The sequence below is a fragment of the Chaetodon auriga genome, chromosome 11 (genome assembly GCF_051107435.1).
Source record: "Chaetodon auriga isolate fChaAug3 chromosome 11, fChaAug3.hap1, whole genome shotgun sequence".
Taxonomy (NCBI): domain Eukaryota; kingdom Metazoa; phylum Chordata; class Actinopteri; order Chaetodontiformes; family Chaetodontidae; genus Chaetodon; species Chaetodon auriga.
In genome coordinates, this window is record NC_135084.1 from 8,434,126 (window position 1) to 8,447,867 (window position 13,742).

A 13,742-nucleotide genomic window follows, 5' to 3' on the forward strand; every position below is an offset into this window, starting at 1 on the left:
ACACTGCTGAAGATTATTAATTTCTGTAAGGAGACGATCGTTGACGTTATTATTTAAAACAAGTCAAAATATCTGCTGTCAAAGTCGGATTTAGAAGACAAAACAACACGCTTAGTATCTTACACACATGGAAGACAAGAAAAACAGGCGCACACGAGAAAACACATCAGTGAAATCGAAAATATAAAAATGCCTACCTTTGCTCTGGACTTCTGCAGCAATATATCGTGTATTTTGTGGCAGTTTGGAGAAAACTGTACTTGGATTTTTCATTTGCACGAGTGAACAAGAAACATTCATTAAAGGTAATTTTGTTACCGGTGGATGAACAAACACACAAATAAAATAAATAAATGCATAAATAAAAGCATTCGACTCTAGAACCGGGCCATGAAAGTTTATGGACCAGCTGTCCTCTCCGTGTGAGCGTCCATGCTAAAAACCATGCTAATTACAGACACTCAGTTTCCCATAATGCTTCAACGCCACTGCGTTTCAGTCGGATGTCTCAGCTTCTTCCTTCCGGTCTCTCCAGCGCCAGCTGCGTGGTTTAGCGGCGTTAGCTAGCCGAGCACACCTTCTAATTTTCACTCCAGCATCTTATGCGCTTGGACTTATTGCTAGCACCATGTCATACCACGACGAAGAAGAGGTAAGCACTCATTCTTTTCATCCAGACATTTGAACGCTTTCACGATAATAACAATGACTCGCTAGGTAGCTTTAGCCGATTAGCCAGAAAGCTGTACAGCTACACCGGCACAACAGTAGCTCGTGATGAGCTAGCATGGTATTAATGATCCTTGTAGCCTTTTTTCCGATGAGATTGTAACCATAACATCACTGCCTCTGTGATGCCTGTGTTACTTTATGTGATTTTGTGGGGGACTAGCTGATAACCATTCAGCCAATGAGAGCTAACGTTAATGATGACTGCCTGTTTGACAGACGTTAACGTTGCATCAGTTACAAATGTCTGACTGCCCTGTTTCCTCACAGTACGATCCTTACACCTACCCAAACGACTGCGACCTGCACACCGGTTAGTATACACACATCTGTTTATCTTAATATATAAGATTATCTTTCATGTATAAACTCCCCGTGTATACTGTTCTATACAATCCATCAGGTGTAAAGTCAGTACATGAATAGATTTACATATTTGAAGTACTTCATGTTGTGGTATTGCAGTGCGTTAGTGTCTCCTCCTCATTCTCCCTTCTCCTTGCAGGTGACCCCAAAGCAGACCTGGCCTATGAGAGGCAGTATGAGCAGCAGACCTACCACGTCATTCCAGAGGTGATCAAGAACTTCCTGCAGTATTTCCACAAAACCATCTCTGACCTGATTGACCAGAAGGTTTATGAGCTGCAGTCCAACCGCGTGTCCAGTGAGAGCATTGAGCAGAAGATCTATGAGATCCAGGACGTCTATGAAAACAGGTAAACTCGACTGTCTGTGTGTAAACCTCTCCATGGTGATGATGTTGACAGGGACATTAGAGCTGTATGAGTGTGTGTGTGTGTGTGTGTGTGTGTGTGTGTGTGTGTGTGTATGAGTACCTTACCTTTCGTATTTTGTTCCTGTTCAGCTGGAATAAGTTGACAGACCGTTTCTTCAAGACCTCTCCCTGGCCAGAGGCTGAGGCCATCGCGTCACTCGTTGGCAATGGTGAGTGTATCATCCATCGTCTTTTCTTTGCTTGCCTCTTCACAGACGTCATCATTTGTTTTCATTGAGGAAATTCTTTCATTCACAGATTGGTTTCTGGAATGTGCTCAATAAAATACACTTTTAGGTGTACAGTAGCTACTGATAGTTGCGAATACTGGTTTGTGTAATTGGGAAAGCAGCTCAAAAGGCAAGATATTTATATGGTTATTAATTATGTTTTGTTGGTGTTTGCAGTTGTACTCACTGACAGACCCTGTGTAGTTCAGCAGTGGGAATGTTTCATGCCACTGTTCACCTGTTATCTCCTGCAGATGCTGTGTTCCTCATCCTCTATAAGGAGCTGTACTACCGACACATCTATGCCAAAGTCAGCGTGAGTAAATGCTCAATATCGGCACTTATCAGTCTCGCTCTCAGTTACTGAGGAATCTGCAAAATGTGTGAAAACCTTTCTGGTACTTTGTTGTAAAAAAATGTTTTGTTGATAATCAGGGAGGACCAACTCTGGACCAGAGGTTTGAGTCCTACTACAATTACTGCAACCTCTTCAACTACATTCTCAGTGAGTTACCAGAACCGTCTTTACATTTTTCTCTCACTTAAACTTATCACTTTGAAATTACAACTAATGAAAAATTAGTTATTTGAGAATGTTTGTTTGTTGTTGTAAACAGATGCTGATGGCCCCGCTCCCCTGGAGCTGCCAAACCAGTGGCTCTGGGACATCATTGATGAGTTCATCTACCAGGTACAGTGCATGATATTCTTGTGTCGTGTCCTTTGTTCTAGGTTTCTAGGTTTGTGTTAACCAACAAAGAGCACCAGATGGACGGTACATTTGACATGATTTTCACATACTTCTCTGCGGTTTATTTTTTAGTGTTAACTAATGAGGCCCATGTGGCTAACCTCAGCTGTCTCACTCCTACTTAATACCCCGTAGCAAGTATGTTTAAATGCTCTTTCCTCTCCAGTTCCAGTCCTTCAGTCAGTACCGCTGTAAGACGGCCAAAAAGTCAGAGGAGGAGATCGAATTCCTGAGGAACAACCCGAAGATCTGGAACGTCCACAGCGTCCTGAACGTTCTCCACTCCCTGGTGGACAAAAGCAACATTAACCGCCAGCTCGAGGTGTACACCAGCGGAGGTACAGAAAAATGTTTTGGAAACATTTGTTGTTGGGTGGTAAAATAATGGGAACCTTTATGTTTTTTAGACCTTGCATGACATAAATGAAAGGCCCTTCACCTCGTTAAAGTTAGGCAAATATGGTAGATTTATAGTCCTGTACAACTGTACTTTTAGTGTTTTTTTTCTTTTCTTTTCTGGTGGAAAACGTAACTTTAGTAGATTCAGTTTAGATGTTGTACAGGCAGCTAACGTGTAATTATTTGTCGGCGTGTTGCAGGAGACCCAGAGAGTGTGGCCGGAGAATATGGGCGCCACTCCCTGTACAAGATGTTGGGTTACTTCAGCTTGGTGGGGCTCCTGAGGCTTCACTCACTGCTTGGCGACTATTACCAGGCCATCAAAGTCCTGGAGAACATCGAACTCAACAAGAAGGTAAGGCTTCATTTAGAGCACCTAATAAAAGTCACGACAGAGTGACATGCTACTGCTAAGGATGATACTGCTGAGAATGCTATTCATTTGTCTGTATTCACAGGCTGCACCTTCTTGCCTTTTCGTCTGTCTAGTCCACAACCTCATATCTGTGTTGTTTCCTGTCTTTCAGAGCATGTACTCTCGTGTGCCGGAGTGCCAGATCACCACATATTACTATGTGGGTTTTGCCTACTTGATGATGAGGCGCTACCAGGATGCCATTCGAGTCTTTGCCAACATCCTGCTGTACATCCAGAGGACGAGAAACATGTTCCAGAGGTCGACATATAAATATGAGATGGTCAGTCAGAGCAGTGCTTCTTAGACAGCTTGGGATGGGTCTTTTATTTCTTTATTTTCAATCTTAAACTATGGACTCCCAATTTTGGATTATCCCATTTAGTGTATGAGGTTTTGAAAGTTTTCTAAAAACAATTCAGATATCTGTGATACATGAATAATAAATATCAGGCATGTTCATTAAGGCATATATCACACCTGTATCTCTTGTTTTTCAGATTAACAAACAAAACGAGCAGATGCATGGTCTGCTGGCCATCGCTCTCACCATGTACCCAATGCGCATCGATGAGAGCATTCACACGCAGCTGAGGGAGAAGTACGGAGACAAGATGCTGCGAATGCAGAAAGGGTAAGAAAGAAACTCACCACATTATGTTGGAACCACTGTCTTTGATGTTCAGTCGTTGTTTCATTTTATTGTCATTTTTTATTGCCTTTATTTTATTTATGAGTGTTCCATTACCACTTACAAGATCTTTGATGTTTTACTGTTATGATTCTGAAATGTACAATAAAGCACATGCATCTTCTTGCCTGTGAGTCTGAGCACTGCCAGCTATAGCTCCATTAAGCTGTTAGGAATTTAGTACTGGTATGTATGCCTGTAGTGCACTGTTATTGTCAGTGTTACTGTCTGTAACTGTGGCACCCAGCAGCAGTACTGTCTTAAATGATACTAATGTTCCCTTCTCCATCTCAGAGACCTGCAGGTATTTGAGGAGCTGTTCAGCTTTGCCTGTCCCAAGTTTCTGTCACCTGTGGTGCCAAACTACGACAACGTCCATCCCAACTACCACAAAGAGCCTTTTCAGCAGCAGCTGAAGGTCTTTGCTGAGGAGGTGCAGCAGCAGGCCCAACTCTCCACCATTCGCAGGTAGAGCATATGAACGTGTGTGGCATTGCAGCATACCTTACTGTATTACCACAACCTGTTGATTAGAGGAATAGTGTGACACCGTGGTTAGAACTGAGATGACCAGTAATATAATAACAATATAATAATAAAAACCAACCAACCATTGAAAAGAGCCCTGTACTGCTACTAGAGGTCTGAAACTCCACAGGGACCCTTTAAATGTACCTGCCTACATGGAGGGATACTCAGACAAAAAAATTCTGGATGCAGTGTTTCTGCAAACTTTTTTTTTTTTTTTCATCCATCTGGTCCTTGAGAACCACTTTCTAGAAACCTGCTGACTCAGTTGTGGTTAGGTGTCTGTACATGTCATCTAAGTCACAGTGTGTCCCTGCAGCTTCCTGAAGCTGTACACCACCATGCCAGTAGCCAAGCTGGCAGGCTTCCTGGACATGACCGAGCAGGAGTTCCGTATTCAGCTGCTCGTCTTCAAGCACAAGATGAAGAACCTGGTCTGGACCAGCGGCATCTCAGCTCTGGACGGAGAGTTCCAGTCTGCTTCTGAGGTTGACTTTTACATTGACAAGGTGTGTTGAGGATGATGAGAGAGTAATGTTAGGGGGTGATATGGCCCACTGTTGCATGTTGTTTTAAGTAGCTCTGTATGTTTGATAAGCTTTTTTTCTTTAACACTCACACAGGACATGATCCACATTGCCGACACAAAAGTTGCTCGTCGCTACGGAGACTTTTTCATCAGACAGATCCACAAGTTTGAGGAGGTGAGTAGTGATTCATCACTACTCTGACAAAGAATGGGGAAAGTTTAGAATTTTGGGGTTGCTATTTATTTTAAGGCATCAGAAGAAAGTATTTTGTCAATGACTCAGAACTACAGAAAAAATCTCCTTAAAACGCTCAGCTCTTCAGTGACTGGTTCCACTGCTAGCCTTCTCCTGAACACCTTTGTTTTAAACATAAGCCTTCCAGTTATACCTTGTGTGTCAAAGACTCAACAAAAATGCCCTCTGTCTCCCCACAGTTGAACAAGACACTGAAGAAGATGCCAGCCACCGGCACCACTGCAGCATCCGGGAGCTCTGCAAGCCGAGGAGTCTGAGTCCTCTGCCCTCTCAGTCTCCAAAATTTTTGATGATGAAAGCTTTTCTATGTAACCTGGTTATAATAATAAACAGATGGAGTGGTGTGCTTAAAGTTTTCGTTGTTTTCTCTAAACAACCACTAGATGGCAGTATTTACCAAACTGTCACTGCCTCAGATGCTGAAAAACTGAATTATGTAGCACATAGTAAAAGGAAATGACACATATAGACATGCAGGGGGACAATACTGACATTATTATTAGAGATTTCTTTCTCTTGAATGGCCAGCTATGCTTTTGTCTGTTCAAATTGTACCTGTGAGTACAACCAAAGGCAACCTAGTGATAGTCACAAATATTTAGTATCAGGAGTCATTTAGGTTTCTTACATTGCCAGACATTTCTTAGCATCCTCCAGACTTTTTAATATCCTGCTTAAGCTCATTCTGCTGCATCGGTTGCCATGTTGTTCTTTGCTGCTCTCCCATCATCCCACTGACTGAGGTCAAAAGCCGTTGCATATTTCTTTTATTATCACAGATCATCCAACATTTCCCAACACAGATCTCATAGACTGGTGACAATAATGACAAATAAAAACTTACAAAATGGGAAATATAAAAAAATAACCTTAAAAACACACCACTCATCAGAAACAGCGCCAGTCATCATATAAAGGAAAACAGACCGATGTGTCACCATAGCACAATATACACATACTCCAAACATCCAAAATATCCCCTACCTATTTTGGTAAGCCAGCATTTTTCTTCAAAAATATCTTTTAATTCCATCACATTTTCTATAAAATAAAAAAATAAAGCAAACATGGCTCATTTTGAGCATAACTCTTTTAGTCCCTTGGGTGGCAGTGTAAAGTCTGTGGGCACAATGCCATCTTAACATTTATAAAAACTGGATAATCTTTTTTTTTATTCCATCTATTAGGTTTTAGCAAGGTGTTCTTTGACTGCCTTTTATATCAAAGTTCTCATAAAAGATGCAAAGTTTTTTTTTTCCTGCATGTGGCTCCAGTCTTGTTCATCTGTCCTCCATCTTCATTCATCATTTGACAGGTCTTCCGGTTATTAGTGAGGACTCTCCTTGTACATGACGAAGTCCAGGCCTAAGATCAAGAGCTGGATCAGGGTCTGAATGTTCATTGTCGCCCTGCAGACTGGGAGGGTTTTGTCTTTTTGTCATTGATCCATAAAAGCTCTTTATCAAACTACTGTAGTACTATTTGTGCAATGGCGAGGACCTCTCTTGCTCTTGGTGTCAAATAAAGACGTTGCTATGTAAGCATCTCTGGGGAAGATATTTGAAGTGCTCCTGTCTGCATTAAATGTCCATCTATAATTTTCCAACAACAAAATTAACCAAATATCAGAAAGAAAAGTCTTACTTTTCCACCCTCACTCCTTCAACACTGATTGCATTGCCTTGCAAAAAGAAAACACATCAGAACATGATAAGGAATTGCGTCATTTTCTCAATGTCCCATTGATGGCCATCCGCTGGTCTGAGTTTGTGTTGCTTTGTTTTCTTTAGTGTGTGTATTTGTGTTCATGTGAGTGTATGCAGTCCAGGTATGACTTCAAAAGGATTAGTGAGAATGAGGCACCTTTTTGACGATTATAAGGTCAGAGTTCAACAAGCTTCTCCCACAGGGAGGCTTAGTCTCTCCCTTCCACTCAGCTCTTTGGATGAAAGTTGATGACACCGGTTGGTTTTGTCTTGCTGAAGACAAGTGCCCTGCTTATTATTTTCCATCTCCTAAAGGCCATTTGAATAAACCTTTTCTTGAAGCCTCTAATGTGAGATCTTCAACGTAAGATCCACTCAAACCAATCCAGTGGTGAGGAAGTCCTCTTGCAGGCTGTCTCACTGATGCACTGAGGTTGGCAGATGGGGTTCCCTAGACTACACACACTCCTCCTCCAGTCCTCCCCAACTTTGTCAGGGTGGCGGTGTGGAGGCACAAGGACACACACGAGTCATGGTTGCGCTCAGACCAGCGAGGCCTCGGCTAGTCATAACTCTGTAATCTCCAGGGGACTCTCCGACAGGGTGTCCCCGTCCTTGTGACGGTGCATTGGAGTGGACTTGGCCGACTCTGTGCGGGCATTGCGCTCAGAGTAAAGCCCCCCGTCAGCGTTCAGGGCCTCCAGAGAACGTGCCAGGGCCCGCTGGTCATCCTCTGGCAGGCTGTTGAGGTCAGAGGTCAGGAGGGTACCTGTGCTGCCGTGGACCACATGGACACCTTCAGGACCCTTCAACTCCACAGGAAGCTTGTGCTTGAACCGCAGAGTGCCGCGACCTCCACCCATGCCCAGACGCTCGTCCTCATCATCGTCCAGATCACTCTGGATCAGCTGTAGAAGGAGGGCAGGAGAGGAGAGGCAGTGAAGAATGGGAAGAATGAGAAGATGAGAGTGAATAATGCGACCGACTAATAACATGTTTATACAACACATGAGGTTGACAACAATATAGCAGCTTTGCAAGCTTTGAAAGACAGCTGGAACCAGTGGAAGAAAAAGTTACATGAGAGAAATGAGTAGAGTAAAAGTAGACCAGAGTAGGCCAAAGAGATTTTTGGGAGGACTATGGATGGGGCTTTCCACATCAGAGCAATTCAGAAGTTTAGGGAAGTGTAGAAATTGCACTCAGTGTTCTATCACCAGTGAATGTCTCAACTTTCTGGCAATTTCTGTGTGGTAAACTCCATCCTCGGCTGAATGCCAACAAGCAAGTACAAGCTCTATTTCACCCAAAGTCTGGTTCAAGGCAGCAGAGACAGCAGAAGTAGTGCGTAGGTGCCACGTCAGGGCAGCAGACAGAACGGCAGAATGGGAAAGTAAAGGAATGCAGGGTCACTCTCCAGCGGCGTCAGACAGGAAGAGCACAGCAGCAGGCGCAGAGCACCAGATTTTCCCAAGCCCACCTCAGTGACTGATGAGTGATCCCCCTGGCTGGTGGATACGGTGACGAGTCGAGCTGCAAAGAGCTTTTTCAGCCTCAGGTAGTCGTCCAGGACCACCTTGAGCAAGGAACCCTGACAGGATGGCAGTTAGGATCAAACAGAGTCTGTAACACCAGCCACCTTATACACACTCACTGTAATCATAAATGAGAATCCACAGCGGGAATGTCTAGCCCTTTATCAAAACTGCTGGGTCTCAACAGCCTGTCTTCCCATCCTTGGGGTCTCTCTCTTTGTTTTCTTCTCAGGACATACTGGAGGAGGTCTTAGGTGCCGTCCTCTGACCTCATCCCCCAATACATTTTGGGAAGGGTGGAAGGAGAGAATACATGACCAGCAAAAAAGAAGCTTTTGAGATTGGACTTGTTCGTGTGTGTGTGTGTGTCTCCCTGGATAATCATACATCAGGTGTCTCACCTTGATAGGCCCCTCCCTCATGATCTGGCCCAGTTTAGCAATGTTGTCGTACTCCTGAATAGCTGCTCTCAAGTAACGATCATCCTCAGGCTTCGCTTGAGGCTCGCGACCAAATGTGCCCTGTGGGGATGGCACACACACACAAACACACAAACACACGGTGAAATGGTGTTGACTTCGAGTGCAATACCTTAGTAACAGATCAAACTTGTGTAATCCTGAGACAGCTTTACTATCTACCTCTCAGCATTGTAGCTTGGAGCAAAATATCATATTGTAATGAAACATAAGCAAAGTCAGATGAGTGTTGGTACTGACATGGGTGCGTGCAGGGCTGTTCCACAGGTCAGTTATCTCACTCAGGTTCTCAGGCAGGTCGTCCTCGTGGTCAGCCTGAGTGGCCAGCTCCAGATTGCGACAGAAAGGATCCAGCCACACTGGATTAGCCCTGCAGAGGCAAACAGCATTATCCACACCATCCAAAAAATGCAAAGTTATGAGGATCAACAAAAATAACTCAAATTTGGTTTTGGCTGGCAATTTTGGTTGTTTTATGAGATTAGTGTCATGGGCTCTAAAGTTAAAACAGCAGATCACCAACATTATCTGATAAAGATGAGTGAAATCTTTGGATGACGGAGTGGAATAGTGCAACGTTTTGGGAATTGTGCTTATTTGCATTCTTGCTAAGACCTGAAGAGAAGATTGATACCACTCTTGTGCTTGTATGCTAAATATGAAGCTAAACTAAAGGACAAGTTGAGGTTAAATGGGGAGTTGCATACTGAAAATATTTCTTCACTGGGACTTCCTGGAGTCTCTACGGGTTGCCTGGCAACCTCATAGTGACAGCCCAAAAATGTTGAACTATTCCTTGAACATATAACATCAGTTCTTGAAGTGCGTCTTTGATTTTCAGAACTAATAACTCACAACTACTAAAACGTTACTGAGGGAGATTTTAGAGAAAACTATACTTGTGCAGTGCAAAACAATATTCAGTGTATAATTCCTGTAAGCGATGTGTGACAAAAAGGTATGAAAATGAAGCTATTATCTTACCCCTCAAATGAGTACTTGTTAGTGTTCGGCATGTCCAGGATATCCATTAGACCCTGGTTCCCTGGACAGTAGAGGACAGATATTTAAAAAAAAAAAAAAAAGCAGCCTCATTGCAGTAAACTGACATGTTGTACATTGACAGGTGATAAAACCACATCCTGATGTTTAACAGCAGGCGGGATGTCCCCTCAGCGAAGCTGCTTCTCACCTGTTGATCCTGCAACGATCGCTTTCAGCTTCCTCTGGTGTCTGCAACACAGCAAAAGGCGCAAGTCACAAGTAGGTAAACATGTTGATATCGCTGCTCAGACTGACTGCACAAAAACACGGTCCATGACTGAGCATATTTCGAATGACTACACTCAAAATTCAAAATGAATCTACATCAATGCAAAATCGCCTGTTTTCTAAAATGCTGAAGGATTCTTACACTCTGCGATAGTGCCAGTTCATTGTGACAAACAAAATTCCTGCCAAGCACAGCAGCACAGCCAGGATAATGATGACCAGCTGTGAAAGAGAAAAAGAAGTTTAAATGCACCGAAACACAAAACACCTACAACAGCCTGTGGGTTTCCTGGCCTGGCAAACCTGTAGTGTGGTGATGTCGTCGGGCAGTTTGTCACTGACGGCAGGCTGAACGTCCACAACGTTGTATTTCCTGAAAAGGTTTCTCAGCTGCTCCTTGTTCTCGTCGATCATCTGAATCACCCTGCAAAACATGAAACACCAGCACACAGGTGAACTCATGTCAGAGCACAGTGTATGAGCTTTTTGTGAAAGGTTTCTAAAAGCCAGTGTGAAAGGACTGACAGGCTTTAGCGCTCATACACTATGTGCATGATTGTTACGATGGTGATGGTGATTTGGAGTGAAAGATTTATTTCATTAAGGAAGGTGCACCTTTCAACATCTAGGATGGTGTTGGTCTGATTGTTGACAACGTGGATGAGCATGTCTGTCTGAGCATAATTCACCCTGCCCTTCTTATCCACATGGAACTATAAAACAGGAGACAAGGCGGTCATATATTTAGACAGAACAAACAAACAAAAATACCAAATTTACACAAAAATATCACAGACAAAAAGCCTAACCTGTATGTCATCTAAGTTGACAATGGCTCCAGTAATGTTGGACAGCAGGTTGATGAAATCTTCCTGGTTTTCGCGGACCAAATCGGGGATCTCATTGAAGACTATCTTCACCCTCTGATCATCTCGGAGAATATAAATATTCACATTGGTGGTTGTACTGTGTCCTGCAAAGTCACACGCCAAGATCTCTAGCTGAAAGTAGCCTGGATTGTAGGCCGTGAAGAGGTCGTACGTTCGGATGATGCCATCTGTCAACCCTGCAGAAATTATGGGATAGAACATTGTTTCTAATTAAGAAAACTAATGACTCAGTGCCAAAACAAACTCTCCAAGTTTAATAAGACATATGGGACTGCATCCTGCACGATGTATCATACTGTACATAACTCTGGCCAGACAGAAGTCCAAATTAAACCTTGTGGAGAAATCTGAAAGGAACTGGTATGAGGAACCATGCCTGACTGGGAGAACTGGAACTGTAGAAGAAGATCGAAGTGTCTGCAGGAAGCTAATACATGTCTACGGGAAGTGTGAGATTCAAGTCATGCTGAAAGTCAATTTTGTTGCATTAAATTCTGATTCATAAACATTTCGTGGTGCTGATCAGGAAATTAAAGGATAAGTCTGGTGATATTCTGTTATGAGAAACACAAAACCAACAATGAATATATCCTACCAATAAGTATTGCCTGTGTATCCACAGCCTGATATATCTTGTTCCTCTGTGATGCAGAGCTCCATTATTGTCCGAAACAAGTCAGAAGGTAGTGAGACTTTTGAACTATAACAAAGGTTTGCCTTGTGTATCTTTCATGTTCCTAAAATACAGTTTTTATTGCCCAAGCCTATTTTAAAACCTTGTTATAAGAAGTGAAAATGTATCCAAGCCCATACCTGTAACAGGTAGATCTGGGCAGTATGTTGAACTTAACAGGCCATGTCTAGAAACTGTGTGTGAATGTTTCAGCCTGAATGTTGGACATAAGGAAGCTCACCGATGGTGAAGATGCTGCCCACATCCTCACTGCCATTGCTCTGTGACTGGAAGTAGCGGATTGTAACAATATGGTATTGAACCAAGCTGTTGTTGCCAATGTCATTATCTATAGCCACCACCTTGATCAGGTCTGAGCCCACTTTGGCATTTGCTGCAACTCCTGAAACAAGGAAGCAAAGGGGAGGTTATGGTGGTTTTACACAGACCAGCATACAAATAGGTGAAAGAACGCAGATTACCTGCAGTGTACTCCGCCTTAGTGAAGCGTGGTTTCTGGTCATTGATATCTTCCAGTTCAATGCGGACTTCCAGCAGACTGGGGTCTCGGGCAGGGTCCAGGGCTTTGGCCCGTGCTGCCCTCTGACCCCGGGGAGGAGTCCAGCTCCTGTTGCTGGAAGCCTTGACAATGATGGAGTAAACTGGGGTCTCCTCCCGGTCCAGATCCCTATGCAACTTCAGCTCTCCATCCAGACTCAAGCCAAAGTTTCCATCACTGTTTCCCCCTGCAGGAAGAGATAGAAAGGATGTGTGTTCAGTCATCTCAAGAGCTAAAGGACTTGGGTTTAAATAGAAGAGAAAGACAGATGGATCTATACAATTGTCCTCATTATTCCTAGGCTTTTGAAGTAAAACGACTTTCATCTGACCACACAAAGGACACAAGAGCTTCCAGACAAACTGCAAGGATATAAATTAGCCTCTACTCTTGATCTCCAGACTTTGGATGGGTTAACATAAATAATTTAATCGGTGAAGACAATCTTTGTATTCCATTTTTAACATGCAGTGCAATATCAAACAACATGCTGCTGTGTCTGTGGGACACCATTATCACCTGCAATAAAGTAGTAGACGATGGCATTGGCGCCTTCATCTGCGTCCACAGCCCTGGTTACGTTCCCCACCACAGTACCTGGACGGGAGTGCTCAGGCACTGTCAGCTTCTGGTAAGGCAAGCTGCCACGCTGAGGTGCGCGCGCACACACACACACACACAGTTTAATAGCAGTTCTTGTGAACAAATAACCAAATTAGGAAGTATTCAAGGAATTTCATACTCACAGGCGGTTTGAGGAAGACAGGTTCATTGTCATCAATGTCCAACAGCGCCACCTGAAGAGGCTGTGTGGTCTCGTAAGGCACTGGCTGGCCCATGTCACGGGCCACAATGATAAGCTGAGAAAGTCGTTTGCACTCAATTAGAGACACACATACCTACACACTAAAGTACATGAACTGCACATACAGCACACACAGCTGACTCACGCTGTGAAGGGCCTGCTTTTCTCGGTCTAGCTTCACAGTGGTTGTGATGACTCCAGACATGGCATCGATGTGGAAGTTTTCCCAGTCTCTGTTACCCGCTCCAGTCTGCAGGAAGGCATAGCGGACCTCTCCGTTCACCCCCTCGTCAGAGTCTGTTGCGTGCACCTCATACACTGGCAGGCCAGGGGGCTGCTCCTAAGTGGAGGGCAAAGAGGGTCAGTGTGTGCTTGAGTGAACTTCTGAAACTGGATCTTAATCCAACATTTGAGATGTCAGAACAGGAAAAGCATAGAATTCATATGATTAAACCTGTGATAACTGATTTTTTGGCTACCTGCAGGTATACCATGGACTTGTTGGAAAACAATTGCTATT

The 13,742-nt window shown here is 43.6% G+C and overlaps 2 protein-coding genes across 3 annotated transcripts in view; one reads left to right on the top strand and one right to left on the bottom strand.

Annotated features, from left to right (window-relative positions):
* Positions 1-516: 516 nt before the first annotated feature.
* Positions 517-5,655, top strand: eif3s6ip (eukaryotic translation initiation factor 3, subunit 6 interacting protein). Its single transcript, XM_076743004.1, has 15 exons — positions 517-652; positions 1,000-1,042; positions 1,235-1,445; positions 1,595-1,674; positions 1,989-2,050; positions 2,170-2,239; positions 2,352-2,425; positions 2,652-2,823; positions 3,085-3,239; positions 3,412-3,582; positions 3,800-3,933; positions 4,285-4,458; positions 4,838-5,027; positions 5,142-5,222; positions 5,483-5,655. Exons 1-15 carry the CDS (start codon positions 629-631, stop codon positions 5,558-5,560), a joined length of 1,719 nt encoding a protein of 572 aa, XP_076599119.1. The 5' UTR covers positions 517-628; the 3' UTR covers positions 5,561-5,655.
* Positions 5,656-6,023: 368 nt separating this feature from the next.
* cdh23 (cadherin-related 23) overlaps positions 6,024-13,742 on the bottom strand; it is a 139,491-nt gene continuing 131,772 nt past the window's right edge. For both annotated transcript variants that reach the window (XM_076743002.1, XM_076743001.1), the window contains 14 exons: positions 13,368-13,562; positions 13,164-13,277; positions 12,937-13,066; positions 12,341-12,604; positions 12,100-12,261; positions 11,105-11,361; positions 10,911-11,008; positions 10,599-10,719; positions 10,438-10,517; positions 10,216-10,256; positions 10,008-10,068; positions 9,264-9,393; positions 8,946-9,065; positions 6,024-7,917 (listed from right to left, as the gene is read on the bottom strand). In XM_076743002.1, the coding sequence (XP_076599117.1) occupies positions 7,576-7,917; positions 8,946-9,065; positions 9,264-9,393; positions 10,008-10,068; positions 10,216-10,256; positions 10,438-10,517; positions 10,599-10,719; positions 10,911-11,008; positions 11,105-11,361; positions 12,100-12,261; positions 12,341-12,604; positions 12,937-13,066; positions 13,164-13,277; positions 13,368-13,562 (2,115 nt within the window). In that variant the 3' untranslated portion in view covers positions 6,024-7,575. The remainder of the gene's footprint in view (positions 7,918-8,945; positions 9,066-9,263; positions 9,394-10,007; positions 10,069-10,215; positions 10,257-10,437; positions 10,518-10,598; positions 10,720-10,910; positions 11,009-11,104; positions 11,362-12,099; positions 12,262-12,340; positions 12,605-12,936; positions 13,067-13,163; positions 13,278-13,367; positions 13,563-13,742) is intronic.